This window comes from Panulirus ornatus, chromosome 34 (genome assembly GCF_036320965.1).
Source record: "Panulirus ornatus isolate Po-2019 chromosome 34, ASM3632096v1, whole genome shotgun sequence".
Lineage (NCBI taxonomy): Eukaryota > Metazoa > Arthropoda > Malacostraca > Decapoda > Palinuridae > Panulirus > Panulirus ornatus.
In genome coordinates this window covers 2,042,680-2,068,458 of record NC_092257.1, presented here as the reverse complement: position 1 = coordinate 2,068,458, position 25,779 = coordinate 2,042,680, and the positions used below count along the sequence as shown (strand labels likewise).

The 25,779-nt window shown below is 38.6% G+C and overlaps 1 protein-coding gene across 2 annotated transcripts in view; it reads right to left on the bottom strand.

Annotated features, from left to right (window-relative positions):
• Positions 1-12,446: 12,446 nt before the first annotated feature.
• Positions 12,447-25,779, bottom strand: part of LOC139759758 (PHAF1 protein CG7083) — a 52,268-nt gene continuing 38,935 nt past the window's right edge. The window contains exons 8-9 of one of the 2 annotated variants that reach the window (XM_071682201.1): positions 16,718-16,864; positions 12,447-13,898 (exon numbers count right to left, since the gene is read on the bottom strand). In XM_071682201.1, the coding sequence (XP_071538302.1) occupies positions 13,839-13,898; positions 16,718-16,864 (207 nt within the window). In that variant the 3' untranslated portion in view covers positions 12,447-13,838. The remainder of the gene's footprint in view (positions 13,899-16,717; positions 16,865-25,779) is intronic. The other variant, XM_071682202.1, reaches the window with a different exon arrangement.

Sequence of the window (25,779 nt, the reverse complement as noted above, 5' to 3'; positions counted from 1 at the left end):
ATTACGTGTTAATTGACAGGCGCGCGAGAGAGACTTTTGGATGTTAATGTGCTGAGAGGTGCAACTGGAGGGATGTCTGATCATTATCTTGTGGAGGCTAAGGTGAAGATTTGTATGGGTTTTCAGAAAAGAAGAGTGAATGTGGGGGTGAAGAGGGTGGTGAGAGTAAGTGAGCTTGGGAAGGAGACTTGTGTGAGGAAGTACCAGCAGAGACTGAGTACAGAATGGAAAAAGGTGAGAACAATGGAAGTAAGGGGAGTGGCGGAGGAATGGGATGTATTTAGGGAATCAGTGATGGATTGCGCAAAAGATGCTTGTGGCATGAGAAGAGTGGGAGGTGGGTTGATTAGAAAGGGTAGTGAGTGGTGAAATGAAGAAGTAAGATTATTAGTGAAAGAGAAGAGAGAGGCAATTGGACAATTTTTGCAGGGAAAAAATGCAATTGAGTGGGAGATGTACAAAAGAAAGAGACAGGAGGTCAAGAGAAAGGTGCAAGAGGTGAAAAAGAGGGCAAATGAGAGTTGGGGTGAGAGAGTATCATTAAATTTTAGGGAGAATAAAAAGATGTTCTGGAAGGAGGTAAATAAAGTGCGTAAGACAAGGGAGCAAATGGGAACTTCAGTGAAGGGTGCAAATGGTGAGGTGATAACAAGTAGTGGTGATGTGAGAAGGAGATGGAGTGAGTATTTTGAAGGTTTGTTGAATGTGTTTGATGATAGAGTGGCAGATATAGGGTGTTTTGGTCGAGGTGGTGTGCAAAGTGAGAGGGTTAGGGAAAATGATTTGGTAAACAGAGAAGAGGTAGTAAAAGCTTTGCGGAAGATGAAAGCCGGCAAGGCAGCAGGTTTGAATGGTATTGCAGTGGAATTTATTAAAAAAGGGGGTGACTGTATTATTGACTGGTTGGTAAGGTTATTTAATGTATGTATGACTCATGGTGAGGTGCCTGAGGATTGGCGGAATGCGTGCATAGTGCCATTGTACAAAGGCAAATGGGATAAGAGTGTGTGCTCAAATTTCAGAGGTATAAGTTTGTTGAGTATTCCTGGTAAATTATATGGGAGGGTATTGATTGAGAGGGTGAAGGCATGTACAGAGCATCAGATTGGGGAAGAGCAGTGTGGTTTCAGAAGTGGTAGAGGATGTGTGGATCAGGTGTTTGCTTTGAAGAATGTATGTGAGAAATACTTAGAAAAGCAAATGGATTTGTATGTAGCATTTATGGATCTGGAGAAGGCATATGATAGAGTTGATAGAGATGCTCTGTGAAAGGCATTAAGAATATATGGTGTGGGAGGCAAGTTGTTAGAAGCAGTGAAAAGTTTTTATCGAGGATGTAAGGCATGTGTACGTATAGGAAGAGAGGAAAGTGATTGGTTCTCAGTGAATGTAGGTTTGCGGCAGGGGTGTGTGATGTCTCCATGGTTGTTTAATTTGTTTATGGATGGGGTTGTTAGGGAGGTGAATGCAAGAGTTTTGGAAAGAGGGGCAAGTATGAAGTCTGTTGTGGATGAGAGAGCTTGGGAAGTGAGTCAGTTGTTGTTCGCTGATGATACAGCGCTGGTGGCTGATTCATGTGAGAAACTGCAGAAGCTGGTGACTGAGTTTGGTAAAGTGTGTGAAAGAAGAAAGTTAAGAGTAAATGTGAATAAGAGCAAGGTTATTAGGTACAGTAGGGTTGAGGGTCAAGTCAAATTGGGAGGTAAGTTTGAATGGAGAAAAACTGGAGGAAGTAAAGTGTTTTAGATATCTGGGAGTGGATCTGGCAGCGGATGGAACCATGGAAGCGGAAGTGGATCATAGGGTGGGGGAGGGGGCAAAAATCCTGGGAGCCTTGAAAAATGTGTGGAAGTCGAGAACATTATCTCAGAAAGCAAAAATGGGTATGTTTGAAGGAATAGTGGTTTCGACAATGTTGTATGGTTGCGAGGCGTGGGCTATGGATAGAGTTGTGCACAGGAGGGTGGATGTGCTGGAAATGAGATGTTTGAGGACAATGTGTGGTGTGAGGTGGTTTGATCGAGTAAGTAACGTAAGGGTAAGAGAGATGTGTGGAAATAAAAAGAGCGTGGTTGAGAGAGCAGAAGAGGGTATTTTGAAATGGTTTGGGCACATGGAGAGAATGAGTGAGGAAAGATTGACCAAGAGGATATATGTGTCGGAGGTGGAGGGAATGAGGAGAAGTGGGAGACCAAATTGGAGGTGGAAAGATGGAGTGAAAAAGATTTTGTGTGATCGGGGCCTGAACATGCAGGAGGGTGAAAGGAGGGCAAGGAATAGAGTGAATTGGATCGATATGGTATACCGGGGTTGATGTGCTGTCAGTGGATTGAATCAGGACATGTGAAGCGTCTGGGGTAAACCATGGAAAGCTGTGTAGGTATGTATATTTGCGTGTGTGGACGTGTATGTATATACATGTGTATGGGGGTGGGTTGGGCCATTTCTTTCGTCTTTTTCCTTGCGCTACCTCGCAAACGCGGGAGACAGCGACTAAGCAAAAAAAAAAAAAATATGTTAATGTGCTGAGAGGTGCAACTGGAGGGATGTCTGATCATTATCTTGTGGAGGCTAAGGTGAAGATTTGTATGGGTTTTCAGAAAAGAAGAGTGAATGTTGGGGTGAAGAGGGTGGTGAGAGTAAGTGAGCTTGGGAAGGAGACTTGTGTGAGGAAGTACCAGGAGAGACTGAGTACAGAATGGAAAAAGGTGAGAACAATGGAAGTAAGGGGAGTGGCGGAGGAATGGGATGTATTTAGGGAATCAGTGATGGGTTGCGCAAAAGATGCTTGTGGCATGAGAAGCGTGGGAGGTGGGTTGATTAGAAAGGGTAGTGAGTGGTGGGATGAAGAAGTAAGATTATTAGTGAAAGAGAAGAGAGAGGCATTTGTGTATGGGGGTGGGTTGGGCCATTTCTTTCATCTGTTTCCCTGCGCTACCTCACAAACGCGGGAGACAGCGACAAAGCAAAATAAATAGATAAATAATATATATATATATATATATATATATATATATATATATATATATATATATATATATATATATATATATATATCCCTGGGGATAGGGGATTAAGAATACTTCCCACATATTCCCTGCGTGTCGTAGAAGGCAACTAAAAGGGGAGGGTTTTTTTTTTTTTTTTTTCCAAAAGAAGGAACAGAGGGGGCCAGGTGAGGATATTCCAAAAAAGGCCCAGTCCTCTGTTCTTAACGCTACCTCGCTAACGCGGGAAATGGCGAATAGTTTGAAAGAAATATATATCTTTCATACTATTCGCCATTTCCCGCGTCAGCGAGGTAGCGTTAAGAACAGAGGACTGGGCCTCTGAAGAAACATCCTCATCCAGCTCCCTTCTCTGTTCCTTCCTTTGGGGAAAAAAAAAAAAAAGAGGGGAGGATTTCCAGCCCCCCACTCCCTTCCCTTTTAGTCACCTTCTACGACATGCAGGGAATACGTGGGAAGTATTCTTTCTCCCCTATCCCAAGGATATATATATATATATATATATATTTTTTTTATTTATTTTGCTTTGTCGCTGTCTCCCGCGTTAGCGAGGTAGCGCAAGGAAACAGACGAAAGAATGGCCCAACCCACCCACATACACATGTATATACATACACGTCCACACACGCAAATATACATACCTATACAACTCAATGTATACATATATATACACACACAGCCATATACATATATACACATGTACATAATTCATACTGGCTGCCTTTATTCATTCCCATCGCCATATATTTTTTTGCTTTCTCACCTTTGAGAGGTAGCATCAGGAATTGAGCTTGAGCTTGTGGAGAAAAATCCTTGCTTTGTTCATACGTCTGTTCCTAGTTTTAGAAAGTGAAAATACATGAGGGAAGGATTTCCAGACATCCATTCCCACCCTTCTTATTCTCTATCTGCAACATGCAAAAGATTCATGGTTGGTATTCTTTCTTACCTATCTCTTGGGATATTTATCACATGTATGCACAGATATTTAACTTATTTTAAGTCTAATTTCACATCAGAGTATCTAAAGACACTTCTTTTCAAAATGGAACATCTCTTATTTTCCTTGCCCTACTGTTGCAACAGAAAATAATTTGTTACTCTGTATCATATTAGTTCCAGTATCATGCATGAGGTAAATATAAGACTGAAGATACTTACACTATTAAACACTTACACTGTACAAGTTAAGCTGCTTGTATAAATTAGCTCAGTTAAGCATCACTGAAAATCTTATTATTATAATTTTAACAAAACAATTGTAAAGTGGAAGTTTGAAATATTAGTTCATTAAAGCACTTAGGTTATAAATTGCCAACATCTTGGAAACTGGGTGCCAATAAGCTCTGTTTATGTAACTCCTTGGGAAAATACTTTTGTCAATATTGAGCTCGGGAAGATTTTATAACCAGCCCAACTATGTTGCCATCTACATGCCACTGATTACACTTGTAGTCAGTGAACTTAACTCTTGACTAAAATGTCAACAATCTTTTAACCTTACGACTAATAAGAAATGTACATGTATATTAAGAATAAAAATTTGAAAGACTTGATTGGAAACTAAAATTACCAGCATCTTGGGAAATTTTCATAATGAAGTATTTATATATATTTTCTTGAGAAAAAATCTTACAAAACTTTTTATCTAAAATTTTTAATGCCTTGGATATGGGAAATTTGGCATGGCAATTCCCTTTCATCCACTGTGCGTCCTGATTAATTCCTTAGGTAAAAGCAAAGTTACTTCACTGTTAATAAGAATCTAAAAATTCCTATGTGCTATAGTTTAAAATTATACACAAGTAATAATCATCTATGAAAATTTTGTCTTAACAATGCTATATACTATCAATGGTTCTTTTCTATCATGCCTTCAGTATTCCCAAGCTGGTTAACTCCTAAAAGATTTTTAATACATAAGGTTTCATAAGTTAACCAATTTAGTTTTGCTTGAATACAAGGGTGTGATGCCAAAAAGATGAGAGAATGATAATACCGTGATGACTTACTCCAGACAGATGATTTTGTTAGTACGAACACTTGCGTGCTTCAGCCAAATACATATATTCTTCACGCACAATATTAATAATGGATATGTTGAACAAGCAGACTTTAATGTGAAGTTACTGTGCATTATATCCAGAGAACATTATACTTTTATTATGCTGATGTAAAGGTACAGTCTTATGTTTTCTGGTAAAGTCCAAGTTTCATGAGCTATAATGAAAGTGTACAAAATAAGCTTATCTTTGCCACTGTGCTGTTTTCCAATATCAAATAGTGCAATGTGCTCAACTCGAATTGTAATAGGGAGATAACCACTTAATTGGGCAAGAAATGCTGTACTGAAAATATGAAAAATTCAAAACTTATCATCAGGCAGTAGATAATTTGGCTTCAGTCGCCAATGGAAGCACTACTGTGGGAGATGTTAATGAACTGTCCTTTTCCGATTGATGTTTCTTTTCTTTAGCCATACTCGTAATTAAGCCTCACTCTGTAGTCTACCATATTTTCACAAATGCCATACTGTTCCTCAAAGGCTACTACTATCCATTTTTGCAACATTACTGCTTCCCCAAGTTTTCACCGTTGTATCTTTTCTTCTTTTACTATATCTGCTTTCATACTTGAGTATACTCAATGCACCAACCCTCAGTCTTTTTTGCACCTACTCTAACATACTTAAGTACAATTGGCTGAAAATTTCACTACCATGATAGCTAAACCACAGTGCAATATTCTTCAGAATGTGTTCCAAGTGTTTTGTCTAGATCCAACATACCAGAAGATTAAGAAAATTTTTGTCTTTGCCATCCTGTGCTGAATGCAAAAAATGACATAATTCATACTTAATGAAAAATTATAGATAATATATTTATATCTTAAATTTAATTTTCTAGTCATCATCCAATAAGCCATTTTGATGTCAGTAAGATAAAGTAAAATAGATACAGAAGTTTATAATATCACATACTAATTTGGTCCTTCTAATCTCCAAATTTAGCCATCAATTTTGGGAAATCCTAAATGTTAATAAAGAAAACCATAAGTATATCGGAACTGGTTATATCCTTTGCAGATTAATACAAAAGATATGTTTCAACATTGTGGGTTGTTTAGTGTTGGCTGACCATTTGAAGCTTTTTTGCTAGTATGTTATTTGGAAAAGATTTTAGAAAACAATTTGAAGCAGTCTTGAAGGCATGTTTTGTACTTTGATTAATTCAAAGGTTTAATTATGATGAATGTTTTTGATTCTCCAAATTTAGCACATTGAAATACCTTAATAAATATTGTCCCAAATTGTAATTTTTCATCAGGTATTGTATATAGTAGTATTACATGGTTTTGGAACATTATAGGACAGGTAAAGATTAGATGTGTGCAAGAGAGTCCCTTGTTTGTTTCTGTTACCCCATTAAAGCAAGAATGGTAACTAGTTTTTTCCGAAAGTTTTCACCATTTCTTGTCTTAGGTGTCACTAGACTGCTTGTAAGTGGTTACACTGTGAACAAGAAGTCACCTTCAAGGAGTCTGTATCATCTTCAGTGGATGGAAAGGAGTATAGTCTTGTAATTTCCTTGCTTCTGTATAGCATGCAGCCTTGAAGGTACCAGAGGCCCATATAAAGTCATGGTTTTCTAAAATCAACAGTATACTGTATACACAAACAATCCTGTCTCAGGATAGTTTGAGTCTAAGTTTGAATGAGGAGGTCCTGGAGGAAGTGGAGAGCTTTAATGGTCTGTGAGTGGACATGGCCATGGCTTGAACTGTAGAGGGCTAAAATGAGTCATAGGATGGATGAGGGGGATAAAATCCTGGTTGCATCAAGGAGAATATGACAAGTTACTGTTTGTTTGGGCAAAGATCGGTATGTTTGGTAGAGTCCCTGATGTTGCATAGATTAGTTTTATGCCTTGAACCCAAAAGAAAGGAAAAAGATGGTCATGTTGGAAATGAAATGCTTGAGGATAGTGTTTTGTGAAGCATGTTCATGTCAGAAAGGACAGTATAAAAGAAAAGTGTGGTATTAAGTGCAGTCTAACTGAGACTGTATTTCCAGAGAAGCTTCAGAAATATGGATAGAATAAGCAGATAAAAGACAAACATTTTTATCAGATGTAAAGTGAACTCTTGGAAGAGGCTTGACTGGGAAGGACAAGATGGATGAAGTGAAAGAGGTATAAGGGTATCAGGGCTTGAACATTCATGGGAGTCAAGAGGTGTGCACAGAATAGAATGAATTGCATCATTGTAGTATATTGAAGGCTACATGCATCAATAGGCTGAATCAGGGCATATGGAGTGGTCTGTACATGGCTTGTTAGTATATGCTAGGCTGTGGTTTTTGTACATTTTACATCGTTAATTGTTTATGACACTATCTCACAAGGGTAGTAGAGGAAAACAACAAAACACATGCACAGCAACTTCCCTACTTAGTCTTAAACTCCAACCCACTAGACATGCAATCATCAGAAACCACACTCCGCAGAGAAACACAGGGCACATTCTCCCACTTACACTCTGGACATAATCCATTACTACAAGCTCTGTTTCAGCATATCCCAAAACCCTTCATCCGCAACACGACTACCTTAAAGAAAACACCGAGCACTTACTTTTCTCTTGCCCTGCACTTTCTGCACACAGGTGCACACACAAAATTGCAGCACTTTATGACCTCAGGTCCCAACCGATTGATTGTGTTTTAGAAATCTGGGAGTGAACTTGGCGGCAAATGGAACCATGGAAGTGTAAGTGAGTCATTGGGTAGGGGAGGGGGGCGAACGTTCTGGGAGCAATGAAGATTGTGTGGAGAGAACATTACTTCAGATAGCTAAAATGGGTATGTTTGGAGGAATAGTGGTTCCAACAATATTACATGGTTGCAAGGCATGGGCTGTAGAGAGGGTTGTGTGGAGGAGGGCAGATGTATTGGAAATGAAATGTTTGAGGACAATACATGGCGTAAGGTGGTTTGATGGAGTAAGCAATGAAAATGTAAGAGAGATGTGTGGTAGTAAAAAGAGTTTGGTTTAGAGTGCAGAAGAGGGTGTGTTGACATGGTTTGGATGTATGGAGAAAATGAGTGAGGAAAGGTTGACACAGAGGATATATGTGTCAGAGGTGGAGGGAACAAGGAGAAGCGGGAGACCAAATTTGAGGTGGAAGGATGGAGTGAAAAAGATTTTGAGCGATTAGGGCCTGAACATGCAGGAGGGTGAGAGGTGTGCAAGAAATAGAGTGAATTAGAACGATGTGGTATACTGGGGTCGAAGTGCTGTCAATGTGGACTGAACCAGGACATGTGAAGCATTTGGGGTAAACCATGGAAACGTCTGTGTGGCCCTGGATGTGGACAGGGAGCTGTGGTGTCAGTGAATTACACATGACAGCTAGAGACTGAGTGTGAACGACTGTGGCCTTCTTTGTCTGTTTTCATGGCACTACCTCGCTGAAGCAGGGGGTAGCGATGCTGTTTCCTGTGGGGCGGGGTAGTGCCAGGAATGGATGAAGGCAAGCAATTATGAATATGTACATGTGTATATATATATATATGTGTATGTATATATATGTTGATTTTCTTCATATATATTTGCCTTTTCCCACATCAGCGTGGTAGTGTTAAGAACAGAGGACTGAGCCTAAGAGAAAAAATTCCTCACTGGGCCCCCCTTTCTGTTCCTTCTTTTGGAAAAGTAAAAACTGGAGAGGATTTCCAGCCTCCTTTTATGACACGCAGGGAATACATGGGAAGTATTCTTTCTTTCCTATCCCTAGGGGTATGTTTATATGCATGTATGGGCATTTATGTATATATATGTGTATATGAGTGGATTGGCCATTCTTCATCTGTTTCTTGGCACTACATCACTGAAGTGGGAAACGGCGATCAAGTATAATAAAGAAAATATAAAATATTTATATTTTCACTTATATTTGTCATTTCCCACATTAACGAGGTAGAGTCAAGAACAGATGACAGAACTTCAGAGGAAAAAATCCTTATTTGGCTCGCATCTCGGTTCCTTCTTTTGGAAAAGTATATATTACTCATGATAGCTAGATACAGAGTGTGAACGAGTGTAGCTTTTTTTGTCTTTTCCTGGCGCTACCTCGCTGGAGGGGGGATGTTATTTCATGTGTGGCGTGGTGGTGACAGGAATGGATGAAGGCAGCAAGTATGAATAATGTACATGTGTGTATATGTATATGTCTGTGTATGTATACTTTGAAATGTTTATGTACATATTTGTGCACGTATGGGTGTTTATGTACATATATGTGTACGTGGGTGGTTGGACCATTCTTCGTCTGTTTCCTTACCCTACCTTCGCTGATGCGGGAAACAGTGATTATTATAAAATGTATAAACCATGGAAAGTTCTGTGGGGCCTGGATGTGGAAAGGGAGCTGTGGTTTCGGTGCATTATACATGACAGCTAGAGACTGAATGTGAACAAATGTGGCCTTAGTTATCTTTTCTTGGCGTTACCTCGCACGCATGTGGGGGAAGGGGGTTGTCATTTCGTGTGTGGCGGGTTGGCGATGGGAATGAGTGAAGGCAGCAAGCATGAATTATGTACATGTGTATGTATGTATATGTCTGTGTATGTATATCTATGTATATGTGGAAATGTATAGGTCGTGTGTGGACATGTATGTATATACATGTGTATGTGGGTGGGTTGGGCCATTCTTTCATCTGTTTTCTTGCGCTACCTCGCTAAAGTGGGAGACAGCGACAATGTATAAATAAATATATATTCATATGTTTATATATATATATATATATATATATATATATATATATATATATATATATTGTTCTTTTTTCATACATACTTGCCATTTCCACCATAATCAAGGTAGCGCTAAGAACAGAGGACTGAGCCTTAGAGGGAATATCCTCACTTGGCCACCTTCTTTGTATATATATATATATATATATATATATATATATATATATACATATAATTGCAACTTTATCACTTCTCCAGAAGCCCTTTCTATGGAGCTCCTGGCTCCTGAAGCATAAAAAATCCAGCAACTTTTAAGACAGGACCATAGATCAGGGAGTGTGGTGATGTGTGCATGTCTGTATTAAGTGGATGTAGAACAAATTTGGAGTATTCATAGCATGTCTTCAGGATAGAAGTTGCATCTTGGGCATGAGGGGTCTTGTGATATGTTAAATCAGTGTTTGTAACATTGTAGAGTTGGGCAGTGTCCACAGCACTGATGAGAAAGTGTAAATCATATATGCCTGAGAAGTGTGGTTTCAGGTGGGTGTATGTCTTCTAGGGTAGTGTTTAAAACTGTGTTAGTAGCTTAGTATAGATTGTTGGAGTGTGAAGCAGTGGTAAGCTTTTTATTTCTACTTGGTGGTTAGTTATGGAGTGGTTTAGATGGGAGGGGTTTAGTGCTAAGCATATTAAGGTGTGATTGGATCTTTCTTTTCCTTCGTGTAAGTGTTGAGAGTTTGTGGTTGTTAAGCTATCAGTGACTGTTCAGCATCCTCAGTTTTGTTTAGTTTGTTCTACCTTCTAAAAACTGAAATACAAGGAAGTAAGAATTTCCATGCCTCCACCTCCACTCCTGTTAGTCTTATTCTATGACAGATATATGTGTGAAGTACTCTTTCTCCCCTAGGCATGTTGAGGAGCGTTTGGAAAGAGAGATCAGAGGTCACTGTCTGTGAAGGCAAAGATGGGTATGTTTGATAGCATAGTAGTCCCGACAGTGTTGTATGGATGCAAGATGTGGGCCTTTGATGAAAAAAGATGGAAGAGGGTAGATATGTTGGAAATAAAATGTTTGACGACAATAATTGGTGTGAGGAAGGTTGAGGGAAAAAGAAAGGATTGGGTAAGAGAGAAGTTTGGAAGTAAAAAGATTTATGAGAGAAATGAAGAGGATATGCTGAATGGATTTGGACATATGGAAAGGTTAAATGAAGAGAGGCTAACTAATAGTGGTGGGACCAAGAAGGGGGAAACCATGTTGGAGGTGGAAAGATGGAGGGAAAGAGGCTTTGAGGGGTCAGGAACTGGACGTGCAGGAAGGTGTGAGACATGTATGGGAGAGAATAAATTGGAGGGATGTTGTATATAGATATAGAGGTCAGTGTGTGGCAGCAGGCTGAACCAGAGGATATGAAGCTGTCAGGGAAAACCACTGACAGGTCAAACAGGCTTGGCTGTGGATAGAGGGTGCTTGTTATTGTGCATTATACATAGCAACTTTGAGAGTGAATGAGGCCATTCTTTTCAGTTCTTGGTGCTGCCTTGCTAAGTAGGAAACAGCAAACAGGTATGAGAAAAAATCTTTTCTTTTTTCAATTACCTTTTTGCTGTTTCTTGCATTAATGTGGTAGTGCCAGAAGCAGATGGAGAAATGGCCTCATTTGCTCATGTTCACTCTCTAGATGTCATATATAATGCATCAATGCCAGATCCTCCTGTCCACAACTAGGCCCCACATACATTTCCATGATTTTACCTGACTGCTTCATATGCCCCAGTTCAGCCATTGACAAAACATTGCCCCCTGTATACTAAATCACTCTACTTCAACCTGTCTTTTGCACACCTAACACCCTTGTACCTGTTGTGGCCCCAAACTCTCAAAGTGTCTTTCATTCCATGCTTCCACCTCCTTGGTTTTCCCCTTTTCCTAGTCCCATCCATATGTATCCTTCATAGTCATCCTCGCATGTTCAACCATTTCAGCATACCCTTGTCAGCTTTCTCATACATACTTCTTTTGCTAACACACCTCTCTTTTAGCCTGTCATTTCCTAATCAATCAACCCTCTTCACATCACAGATTGCCCTCTGACATTTCACTTCCAATACATTCAGCCTCTTTTGTACTTGGTCATCTAGAGTCTGTGCTCGCATCCATAAAACACTGGTAGAACGACTATACCATCAGACATACCCATCTTTGCTCTCAACAGAGTGACCTCTTTTTCAACACATTCAATATGTCCAAGAACTTCGCCCCCTTGCCAAGCTTACAGTTAACTCCAGTTCCCATGTTTCCATTCACTGCAGTTTTCGTCACCTGATAACTAAATTACTCCACTTCCACCAACTTCTCTCTATTCAAAGTCACTCTCCAAATAGCCTGTTTATCTTCACTGTTAAACCTAATAACCTTGCTTTCATTGACATTTACTCTCAACTTTCTCCTGTCACAGACTATCCCAGACTCGAAACAAATATGTATATATATTGTTGCTAAGTATAGGAGAGGGAGAATACTCCTGTGTGATGCAAAAGGCAATAAAAAAAAGAGGCTGGGAATTCTTCCCCTCAGTGTTAACTTCTAAAAGGGGAACAGAATAGGAAGCAGTACAAGTTTTTCCTTAAAGGCTCAATGGGGCAGGAAAAAGGCAAGCAGGTATAAAGAAAGAAGAAATATCGTTTCTATATATATTCAACCAACACCTTAAGATGCTGCACTATAATCAATTAAGATTTAAGGCAAAGGACATCAATTAAACCATTTAAGCATTCTTAACTCATAGGATCACAACTGGGAATCATTACTAATCCTTTGCTTTAATCAAATTACAGTACATAAAATGCCTTGAAGACTGCTTTGGGTGATTCTCCTAAAAACATTTCCAAATAATATATATACATGTCTCAAATGGGTAGCCAATGCTAAACATCTTATAATGACAAAATCATCTTTTGCAGAACCCTGTGATGGAAATTGATGCAGTATTGTGTATTGTGAACAGTCATGATAAACTTCAGACATTCCAAGAATCAGCAAAGGTAATTACATATTCTTAACACTTCAACGGCTTATCTAGTTTGAAAATTCCCTTTTCAGTGTTTGCAAAGTCCTTTCTTTTTTTCCAGATATAAATCAAATACATTATTCTGTCATTTTTCTTTTACATATGAACACATCCTCCATCTTTTAACTGTTCTAAAATCAAGATGACAAATTTTCTGACATCCATTTTCAAGAAAAGCATTTCCACAGCATAAAAAACATAAAAAGCTAGATTTTAATTAAATATATGCACTGATAAAATATTTACAAATTTTCTTTGTGCCTGCACATAAACTACAAATGATCTTAGCCACACTGAAATATGATCTCTTCTTGAGATGATTCTTCATCACCTGATCCTGGATGGTCCAAGACAGGTAAACATATGGCTATAAATGTTGAACTTGTACATCATATTTAGTACCTGTAATTTTCATTAATTATCAAAAAAATTAAGGGTTATAAAATGCTTGCTTTTCAACTCTAATTTCGCTCAACCTTTTGCTGACATATTTTCTCAAATCATATGAAACCATACACTACACAACCACGTTATACATTAGTGTCTTTTCACTAACGTCAGCTTCATGAGCAATTCTAATCCCACATTTCTCTATTACCCAGTCACACGTTAAATAAAAACACTTAGACTGGCAACAAGCTATTGAAGACAGAAGGGACCACAGTGAGGTGCTGCACAACCCTCCCTATTTTCACCAATGATTCAATTTTACAGTATATTCTCCTGGAACACATCTCATTCCAACACCATCTACAGTCAGTCAGTATCATATCCAAAGGTGTTGCTCACTCACTAGCACCATCAAACTCTATTCCTAATTAATACTTTCTCACTGCTGACAGGACAATTCTGGTCACAACAGCCCAGTATTACATGGAACTTTCCCAACAGAACATTAACTATCCTGGAGTTACAGTGGATGCTTCTGGTCACAGGGAATGCCCTCTAGTTCACTGTAGCTCTACATTCCCAAGGATGCTGCCACCATCCTAGAACCAGTACTATGCCGCTTCTTCACTCTCATATAAAGTTACGGATGCTATATGTCCATTGGCCATCACCTGAAAACCAAGTGAGAATTTTAACTCAAAACACAACACCTAACAATTTTTATATATCATACTTTCCTTTACACTTTATCAAAATACAACATAAATCATTTAATGATTACCATCATACATTCTTACATTAAATGGCCACTTTTTATTGAAAATATCATTTACATATCACCAACGAAAATTATCGATTGCAAAATGGTTTAACCTACTACATTTCTACTCCCATACAACTTGCATATTTTAAAAACCATTTCTTCCATTATGAAATTCTTTCATCAATCTTCATAATGTACTTTTACTTGCTGGTAAAATTTCCTTCTACTCAAATCATGTCATTCTTTCAAAAATACTAGTTCACACTGAAAACTGAGTAAGCAGTACTTATCACAGCCAGTTGCCAGACTAGTATCACAAGCATGTTAAACTTGATTCTTGAATTTTCATTAGTTTTCCTGCATTAAAACGAAAATTCTATACTCAACCAGTTGTTCTGTTTTTTTCACCTAAGTCATCCTTTCATATATCAAAATAGGCCACATTCTGTTAAAACACCTGCTTAAAATGCTGTTATTTGTCCCACTGTCTCCATTAATACAGTCAAGGACATACACTATTTTTATCCTTAACTCTGTCTCTGTTTATACTTTCCAGAGCAATCTAAACTCACCTGGCCAATGAGTTTCTGAATCAAGAGTGGGCAAGATAGTCTTTCCAAATGTGAACAACTCGATTCAGCAAGTCAAAAAAGAAGACAACATGGCTTATTCCAGGAAAGCTGAGGTAGCTTCAAGCCCATTTTTTGAATACTTGTTTAAAGTGGAAAACTCTTCCGCCCAGGAAGAAGGTAAAGTATCTGAAGAACACACCAGACACCCACTGGGGTGACATCCACCTAAGCCATAACTCTAGGCAAACACTCCTTACCATGTAACAGGACTCATGAACCATACTCATTTGATGAGCTACAGAAGGATCAACTTTCCTCCAATTTAAGTCGGTTCTCCTTACAGGGTACAGGACCTAAACCTTCCAGGAAAATAATGGAGCAACTAGCCTAAGGATTTCCTGAAGAACCAAAATGGTTATATTCTAAACCAGAAGACACCTGATCTGTTTTTGAGACCTTAAAATCGTTTCCAAGAAACTGAGGCCTAAACTTGGACCCACTATGGAAAACATACTGCTGTGCAACCATTTCCCAAAATGCACTTAACCCAATCTTGAGCAACTGAAGGTGTATAGATTTATTACTGCTGAACTTATAGGGACCCTCTCTTAGCTTCAGAAAATTAAGAGAGAAAACCTGCATAGTCAACCATAATCTAAAAGAACAGGAGACCACCATGTTGCCTTTCAAATATAGCACAGCAGTTGTCACTTCTATGTTAAACATCCATTTTGGGCAATTATGCACGTGTCTAACAATCCTAACATGATCTGTACTGTTTATAACTCAGTCTCTGATTGAACAAACATCACTGGGTTATAAATACAAGAAGATGCAACACATGGTTAATAACACCACCTGCAGTACTTGTACTGTAAATAAGCCTAGCCTGCTGGAAGGTAAGATAATGCTGTCTGATTGCACTAACTGACCCTGAGCTAAGTAAAGTGATCAGGAGAAATCATATTTTCCTACATCAAAGTTGAAACATACTTCCTGGAAAGACATTTAAAGTTAAGCACTTTAGCCCAATGCAATTCTCTTCTTTAAAGATGCTATAAGAAATCTTCAAGACACACCAGCATACCAATTAAATTAATGGCATAAGTTAAGAGGCTGAAACTAACCTTGTAAAGGTCAATGATGCTGTGCCTAGTTCAAAAGATGATGAAGTAACTGTCAAGAGTCCTTGGACTGCTGGGAAAGCCATGAATGTACCCCTTAAGATGAATCATCACATACTGGGAAAGCCATGAATGTACCCCTTAAGATGAATCATCACATACCAATCAGTGGCATTAAAATTTAGTCTTATAGTACATGCAGTTCAATGGGAAATTTCCCGTGAGGACATTCTAAGCTTTCGTTTTTTATTTTCTTGTTTACAGGAGAAATTTATTGCGAACTGAAAATATGACTCTTCTGAACAGAGTAAGGTTACCCACATATGGGTGACACCAGTGATATTTTCACTTATTCTACTTTTCAAAGTAGGTCATAGTACTTCCAGTTCACATTGTGAAAAACTCAAAAATAAACGAAAGTGATACCAATCTGATACATATGAAGGCTAGAAATGAAAAAGAAGACAACACAAACTGATGTCAGCAGCTCCACACAGAGCAATAAAGCAAGTGAAAATTATTGGCAGTAGCTACTAACTTCATACTTCCACACCTCCATGCCATAATGTCACAGGTCTGCATAGGTTGCTGTAAGACCAGAGTCCTGCGAATGAGTATGAGCCAACCTTGCATGTTTTCTCATGGTCAAAGGGTGTGAATTCTCCCAGATACACTTCATTTTGGAAGTAAAACAATGTTCTAACTCCCAAGAAGCATGTGGTATTAGATAATAATCATGCTCTGATTGGAAATGAGAGAATTGTGATCTGAAACTCGTTAAATAATCTACCAACTGATGTTGGGTTTTCAAAAATGAATGTACTATACTGTGATACATAGTTACCAAAATGCTCAGTAATGAAGCTGCTGATGCCACACTATCCTGAATGCATGTGGTTTGGTATATAAGAAATGATGTAACAGACTGGATTCAATAAATTAACAAATCTAAATACTGTAATATATAAATATCTCAGAATATGGAGTATAATTATATAGATATACAGTACTTGACATAAAGTTCAATATACCTCAAATATTATATCTTGATATGCATGACAAAATGTTGAGCCAAAAGGATTGGATGTATTGGTGGAAGAGGATCGGTGAAGAACAACCGGCCGCCCCCGAGGTTTGATCCTAGACCCCAGTGTGTCCCACAGCGTTACACTCTGAACCTGTTTGTAGGAGTTTCTCATTAAACATATGACTACAATTTACACACATACAAACCATTACCCGTTCCAAATGTTACAGAGTAATGTTGCTACATGTGACAATGTTGAAGTAAAACAATTAGTTGAAGTGCTAGTTGCTGACTACTCTTCGGTGAAACAAAGCTTATGAAATTAAAAATTCATTAACTGTAGTTTATTTAATGCAAAATCTTCTACTGTAAATTAGAAAATTTCTTAGTCACCCTTAATCAAAGTTCACATTCCTGTAAAATCTGATGTGGTTTGATCCATATGCTGTTTACTATATTACAATAATTGTTATATCCTAATTATTTTTAAAATTTTTGAGTACTTCTCATCTGTCTACCTATCTAATGCCTATTCCTTTCAGGAACTTCCTCAGTGGAGTGGCCATGGCAAAAGTCTCTATAACATGAACTTTTGTGCCAATTCTTAGCCTTCAGTCCCACACCTTTAACACCTTTTACAGGCCACTGGTAGAGGGCAAATCTAGCTTCTCACAAAATTTATTACATCATCGGTGCATAAAACTCGTCTGATTTTCCCAATGATTGTAAGACAGCATTTCAGTTCAAAAGGTTTAAATTCTATAAAGATGTTCATCTGAAGGCCTCAGATTGCTAGAAATAATTTAATTTAATTCCTGATGCATGGGAGAAAGAATTCTACCTCCATACGTCCTGCATTTTGTAGAAGGTGACTAAAGGGGACACTCCTCCTGAAACAGTTGAGGAAATGTGTAACAGAATGCAAAGAAGTAAATTCTAGATTGATGTGGGTAAAACTGAAAGTGAATGGCGAGAGATGAGTGATTATTTGTGTTTATGCACTTGGCCATAAAAAGAAAGATCACAAGAAACAAGTGTTTTGGGAACAGCTGAGTGAGTGTGTTGGCAGTTTTGATGAATGAGACCTGGTATCAGTGACGGGTGATTTAAATGCAATAAGCAATGTGGTAGGTGAGGGTTTAATTGGGGCACATAGGGTATTCAGTGTTATGAATGGAAATAATGAAGAGCGTGCAGAGTTGTATGCTGAAAAAAGACTGGTAATTGGGAATACCTAATTTAAAAAGAGGGATATACACAAGTATACATATGAGAGTAGGAGAGATGGTCAGTAGGCATTATAAGATTACGTATTAATTCATAAGCATGGAAAAGAGAGACGTTTGGATGTAAATGTACTAAGAGGGGCAACTGGTGAGATGCCTGATCACTATGTTGTGAAGGCCAGGATGAAGACTTGTAGAGGTTTTCAAAAAAGAGGAAACAATGTCAGGAGAAGAGTGTGGTGAGAGTGAGCGAGCTTGGAAAGGAGACGTGCAGAAATACCAGCAGCGATTGAGTGTAGAATGGCAAAAGGTGTGAGTAAATGAAGCAAGGGGAGTGATTGAGGAATGAGAGGTATTTATGGAAACAGTGATGGCATGTGAAAGAGATGCACATGGCATGCAAAAGGCAGGAAGAATAGAAAGGTTAGCAAGAGGTGGAATGAAGTAAAGTTGCTAGTGAAAGAGAAAAGAGCAGTACTTACAAGGAAGGAGTACAAATGATTGGGAGATGTATATGTAAATGCCACAACAAGTCAAGAGTTGAAAAAGAGATGCAAGGATTGAAAAAGAGGGCAAATGAGAGTTGAGGTGAGAGAGTATCATTAAACCTCTGGGAGAATTAAAAGATGTTTTGGAAGGAGGTAAATAATGTGCAAAAGACAGGAGAACAAATGGGAACATCAGTGAAAGGAGTAAAATGGGAAGTGATACCAAGTAGCGATGAAGTGAGGAGGAGATGCAATGAGTAACTTGAAAGACTGTTAAATGTTTTTGATGATAAGTACTGTTAAATGTTTTTGATGATAGAGTACCAGATTTAGTGTGTTTTGGTCAAAATGGTATGCAAAGTGACAGAGTCTTGAGAGTGGTTTGTTGAAGAGGAAAGAGGTGGTGAAAGTCTTACATAAGATGAAATGCAGCAAGGCAGCTGAAGTGGATGGTATAGCTGTTGATTTATTAAGAAAGATTCTGTGTTGCTGATTGGTTGGTAACGATATTCATTGTATGTATGGATCATGATGAGGTGCCTGAGGATCGACATATTACATGTATAATGTAATTGTATAAAGGCGAAGAGGATAAAGGCAAGTGTTCAAACTACAGAGGTATAGTTTGTTGAGTATACCACTTAAGTTATATATTGGAGGCTATTGATTGAGAGGGTGAAAGCATGGATAGAGCATGAGACTAGGGAGAAGCAGTGTGGTTTCAGAAGTGGTAGAGGATGTGTGGATGTGGTGTTTGCTGTAAAGAATAGTTGAGAAATACTTAGGAAAATGGATATATTTGCAAATGGCATCTGTGGATCTGGAGAAAGTATATGATAGGGTTGATAGAGATACTTTGAAGGAGATATTAATTATATTATGTTGTGTGAGTTAAGCTGCTAGAAGCAGTGAGAAGTTTTTATCTAGGGTGCAAGGCATGTGTATGAGTTGGAAGAGAGGAGAGTGAATGGTTCCATGTGAAGAATGGTCTGCAGCAGGGGTGTGTGATGCCACCATGCTTATTTAATTTGTTTATGAATGGGGTGGTGAGGGAGGTAAATGCAAGTCTTGGAGAGAGGGGCAAGTATGCAGTCTGTGGGGGATGAGAAGGCACTGGTGGTACAGCACTGGTGACTGATTCGAGTCAGAAACTACAGACATTGATAACTGAGTTTGGAACATTGTGTAAAAGGAGAAAGTTGAGAGTGAATGTATATAAAAGCAAGGCTATCAGGTTCAGCAGGTTTGAAGGACTAGTTTGTTGCAATGTAAATTTGAATGGAAAAAAATTGGAGGAACTGAAGTGTTTTAGATATCTGGAAGTGATATAGCAGTGAATGTGAATCATAGGATGGGGTAGTGGGCGAAGGTTCTGGGAGCACTCAAGAATGTGTGGAAAGAGAGAATGTTATCAGGGAGGGCAAAAATGGGTTTGTTTGAAGGAATAGTGGTCCCAACATTATTATATGATTGTGAGGCTTGGGCTATAGATACGGCTCTGTAGGGAAGGCTAATGAGTTGGAAATGAAATGTTTGAAGACAATATGTGGTGTGAAGTGGTTTGATCGAGTAATTAATTAAATGGTAAGAAAGACGTGTGGTAATAAAAGGTGTGTGGTTAGAGAGCAGAAGAGGGTGTATTGAAATGGTGTGAACATTTAGAGAGAATGAGTGAGGAAAGGCTGACAAAGAGGATATATGTGTTAAAAGTGGAGGGAACAAAGAGATCCTGACCAGATTGGAGATGGAAGGATGGAGTGAAAAAGATTTTGTATAATCGGGGCCTGAACACGCAGGAAGGTGAAAGGTATGCACAGAATAGTGAATTGGCATGATGTGGTATACTGGGGTCAACATGCTGTCATCAATGGACTGAACCAAGGCATATGAAACATCCAAGGTAAACCCTGGAAAGGTCTGTGAAGCCTGGATGCAGATAGGGAGCTGTGATTTCAGTGCCTTACACATGACAGTTAGAGCATGGATGTGGGCTTCCAGTGTCTGTTTCCTGGAGTTACCTCTGATGCAGGAGGTAACTCATGTGGGTGTGTGTGTTGAGGGAGGGGGGGGAGACTGTATATGTTATCATTTTTTCTTTTCTTTCGTGCATTTGTGCTGTTTCCTGTGGGGTGGGTTGGCATCAGGAATAGATGACGGTGAGCAAGTATGAATGTGTACATATGTTCTATATGCGTATGTGTATATATATGTATATATATGTATATATATGTGTGTGTTTGTATGTGTATATGTATAAATATGTGTATGTGAATGGATGTGCCTTTCTTCGTCTGTTTATTGATGCTACCTTGCTAACACAGGAAATGGCAATCAAGTATGAGAAAAATATCATTAACATCATTGGATTCATTCTACATACTAAATACCTAGATAATTCACATACAAAAAGATGAAGCATAGAGCAATATTGTGTACAGATAAATATAAAACTACACATTACTCAACTACTCATGAATTTACTGTTTTTCTATCAACTAAAATCTGGTCCAAGCCAGCATATTCAGTTCACTCACACACACTTTTCAGTTCAAAAGAGATCTGTGGATGTTATGGATAAATTGGCTGGTAATGATAACTCCAAGAACAAATGCAAGGTTCCACAGATGCAAAAGTAATAGATGATGAAAAACTTTTGCTTAGTTTTGGCTGCAACTAGCACATCAAGCCCACTTGTAAGGAGTTCAATACAAACATGAATTTACAATGTATATGCAATAGATATATGAATGGAAAGAGATAAATAAATGAATACACAGATAATAAAGTGAAACTTCATGACAATCCTTTTATCTACATTCTCAGAAAAAAATACTGCATTTTGCATACTAAAGCTGCAAAACTCTTATTTCTAGTAAGCGAAGTTGGTGCACATTTTTTTTTTTACATTATTTTTGTTAACTTTTTTCTAAAACTCTGAAGAAATAATTAAAAAAGAAAGATGGTCTGTCCTCTAGACTACCAGTGTGTTAGTACAACTCTCAAACTGCCCTTTCCATACTCTCCCACGTTCTGAAATTAGTTTCTGCAGTTTCTCTCTCAAATCTGCCACCTGCTGTGTCATCAGCAAACAGCAACTGACTTGCCGCCCAGGGAAACCCCCCCCCCCACTCGACCAACAACAGACTGTTGTAGGTTGCCTCCCTCTCAAAGACCTTTGCATTGACCTCCCTCACCACCCTCTACATAAACAGATGAAACAGCCTTGGTGAAATCACACACCCCTGCCAAAGATGCATCTTCACTTGTAACCTCTCCCCCTTCTTTCTTCATAATCACAGACACATTTCACTCAATATAAACTCACTGACACGATGAAAACTCCAAACTGCTTCTAGCAGCTTATCTTCTACACCATATATTTGTAACACTTTCCACAAAGCATCTCTTATCAACAGTGTCATGTGCTTTTTCCAGATCCACATATACCAGATACAAATCCTTCTATTTATTTGAGTATTTCTCGCATAAATTCATCAAAACAAAAAACTCCTAGAGCCACATGCTTCACCCCAATCTGATGCACTGTGAATACCATCACCCTCTCAATCATCAGTCCCCCTTACACTTAACAGGTACACTTTAACAAAACTATATTGCTGTAATTTAAACACTTTTGTCCTCTTCGCCCTCTATACAATGGCACATACTGGTATTCTGCCATTCCTTAGGCATCTTTCCTTGAGCCATACATCCACTGAATCCTGGCTAACCATTACACATCACTGCCACCCCTTTTATTGAGAATTTCAAATGCTACGATGTCAGGAGATATCACAGATAAAAACTAGGTAAACATAATTATATTAAATTTGTTGGGATATAAAAAAAATAGATACCAACTACTGACTTGTATAAGAAAGAAAAGTCTAGTTAGCTGTGCCTACCATGCTAAATGCCACAGATATATATGATGGGGTGTTTATTCTATAGTAAATTCTAGTATGGAATTTACCAATCATTTAAACATGTTTTCTATTCTGAAGAACCACTGCCATACACTGGTGTAGTACAATGACCATGTCATAATAACATGATAAGCACAGACAACAAATCAAACCATCATCAGGTTTCACTTAATATAATGCCCAATAACAACACTAGCATCATCATAAATTTAGCAAATACCACCTACTACTTATGCATTATGTTTGCTGCAAATCCTCTTTTTCATGATGTACCGTTTTGAAACTTTTTACAACATTTAACCATTTATATAATCTGCAGAAAAAGTTGCCACCTAATTTAACATTGAGTTAATTAGTCACAAAAAAACATGGGCATAAGTAATGAATGTTCTGGCCACCACCTGAAAGTAAGGAAAGTAAGTGGGTGCAAGTATTGCATTTTCAAGGGACACTGTCTCTGAAGTAGGTGAAGCAATTATGGGAAACACATTTTTGCAAGCAACTGAAACAATTTTCCAAAAACAGCAAACATGTCAATGCTACTAACAATGAAAAGAACAAACAGTATAATCTCAAAGCCTGAAACCCATTATCAAATCATTCTTTCAGAAGCTACAACATCGTCAATACAGTAGAACTATTTGCTCAGCATCTGCAGCCACCAGAGTCCTTGCAGATAAGATATGCAAAATACCATAGAATTGAATGTGAAAACTATGAAAAATTTTGATACTAATGGCTTCATTCATATTTCTCATTCAAAAACCAAGTTGCACTTTGCTCTCTCTCATGAGACACAAGCTAATGCAGCTCGATGTACATTCATGGACTGGGGAAGAGAGCTATTAACACTTTTAGGCATAATTTATGCTACTGTAGTGTTATAATAAATCCTTCATCTTTACCTCATATTGCATGTCACTGTGGCATCAAAATAAAGCCTAACCTTTACCTATACCAGGTGTAACTATGGCACTGCAACAGAAAAAAATTTGCCACAAATCCAGATGTTAATATTATGATGACAATCTAGTAGTGACTTTGGAATGGGATTCCTACATCACATGATTTGGAGGAGCTTAAGCAAAAGAGCCACAGTTTCCTACCAACTGCTGCTACTCAAACATTTATATTTCACTCATACCCGCAAAATCAATTGGAAACTATAATCATCTTAATTCTTAAGAGCTGTTTCCAACATTAATGTGTAGCACCAGGAACAGACGAATAGAGGCCACATCCATTCTCACCAATTTTCTAGCTGTCGTGTAATGCACCAAAACTACTGTTACCTATCCACGACCAGGCACCATAGACCTTTCAATGGTTTACCCCAGGCACTTCACATGCCCAGGTTCAGTATAACAGCAGGAATTCGACCCCAGTATACTACTTCATTCTAATTCAATGTATCCCGTGCAATGCTTTCACCATCCAGCATGTTCTGTTTTTTCTGCAACTGGTCCAGAGTTTGGGAAATGTGTGAAAGGAAGAAGTTGAGAATTTATGTAAATAAAGATAAGGTTATAAGCTTTCGCAGATGGGTTGAAACAGGTTGGTCTGAGTTTGAGTTTGAATAGGGAGAACCTAAATGTGGAAAGCTTGGATAATTACGAGTAGGCATGGCAGCAGATGAAACTATGGGAGCTGTAGTGAATTACAGGGTGGGTGTGGATAAAAAGTACTGGGTATAATGAAGAGGTTGTAGAAGGAGAGGTCACTGCCTGTGAGGGCAAAGATGGGTACGTTGGTGGTACAGTCATCCCAGCAGTGTCCTTTGGGTGTATCTTGGGCCCTGAATGCAAAAGAACAAAAGAGGGGGGATACATGCCAGAAATTACATAAGTGAGGACTGTACTTGTGTGTGCAAGGCTGATCACATAGGGAATGGCAAAATAGGATTTAAGAGAGTCCACTAGGGTGTGCTGAAAAGGTTGGAGATACAGGAAGGATGAGCAGAGAGGGACTAACTAAGAGAATACACTTATCAGAAGTAGAGTGAGCAAGTGGGATGGGGTGACCATGAAGATGGAAGGATGAAGTGAAGGGGCTTCGAGTTACTAGGTCCTGCACATTCAGAAGCATAAAAGGCATGTATGGGATAAAGGAAACGGCAGCAATGCAGTGTACGGAGGGTGATGTTCTGTCATTAGTGCTGAATTAAGTTAGGGGATATCATAAAACTGTAGGGCTTCACTGTGGATAGAGGTCTGGTTTTGGTGCATTATATATGATAGGTTCATAGAGGATGAGAGCAAATAAGGCCATTCTTTGTCTATTCCTGGAAACCAAGTATAAAACAAAATATTATGGTATTATTAATACTCCCATCATCATTATTATTAATATTTACCATTACTATTATCTTATTTTCATACCTGATTGCCATTTTCCACATTACTGAGGAAGCATAAGAAACAGATGGAGAAATATCACATTTGCTCACATCCACTCCATAGATGTCATGTGCAATTTACCAAAACTACAGCTCCCTATCTACAACCAGGCCCCACAGACCTTTCCATGGTTTACCCGCCCACTTCACATGCTTTGTGCTTATTCCACTGATAGCCCATCGATCCCTGTATACCACATCATTCAAATTCACCCCAGCCCATGCAAACCTTTCACCCTCCTGCATGTTCAGGCCATAATCGCTTAAAGCCTCTCAGAGAGACTGTTCTTATAACTCAGTCAATTAAAACTTACAATGATAAGAAAATATATTACTAAGTCAATTAGTGAGAAGAGACTCAACATGCAAGTGGTAACACCATGAGTAAGAATTCAACATCAATGTGGTTCTGTCATCAACAGTGTTAGGAAAACAACATGGTAGCCTTGAAGCTGCAGGAGCCCCTTTAAAGTGTTATTAGGGTTATATAGTAATAATAATATAGTGATGGGAGATTTGAATGCAAAAGTAAGTAATGTGGCAGTTGACGGAATAATTGGTGTACATGGGGGTGTTCAGTGTTGTAAATGGTAATGGTGAAGAGCTTGTAAATTTCTGTGCTGAAAAAGGACTGGTGATTGGGAATACCTAGTTTAAAAAGAGATTTAAATAAGTATATGTATGTAAGTAGGAGAGATGGCCAGACAGCATTACTGGATTACGTGTTAATTGATAGGCACGTGAAAGAGAGACTTTTGGATGTTAATGCTGAAAGGTGCAACTGGAATGAAAGGGGCCAATGGGGAGGTGGTAACAAGTAGTGGTGATGTGAGAAGGAGATGGAGTGAGTATTTTGAAGGTTTGTTGAATGTGTTACGTGATAGAGTGGCAGATATAGGGTGTTTTGGATGAGGTGGTGTGCAAAGTGAGAGGGTTAGGGAGTACAATTTGGTAAACAGAGGAGAGGTAGTAAAAGCTTTGCAGAAGATGAAAGCCAGCAAGGCAGCGGGTTTGGATGGTATTGCAGTGGA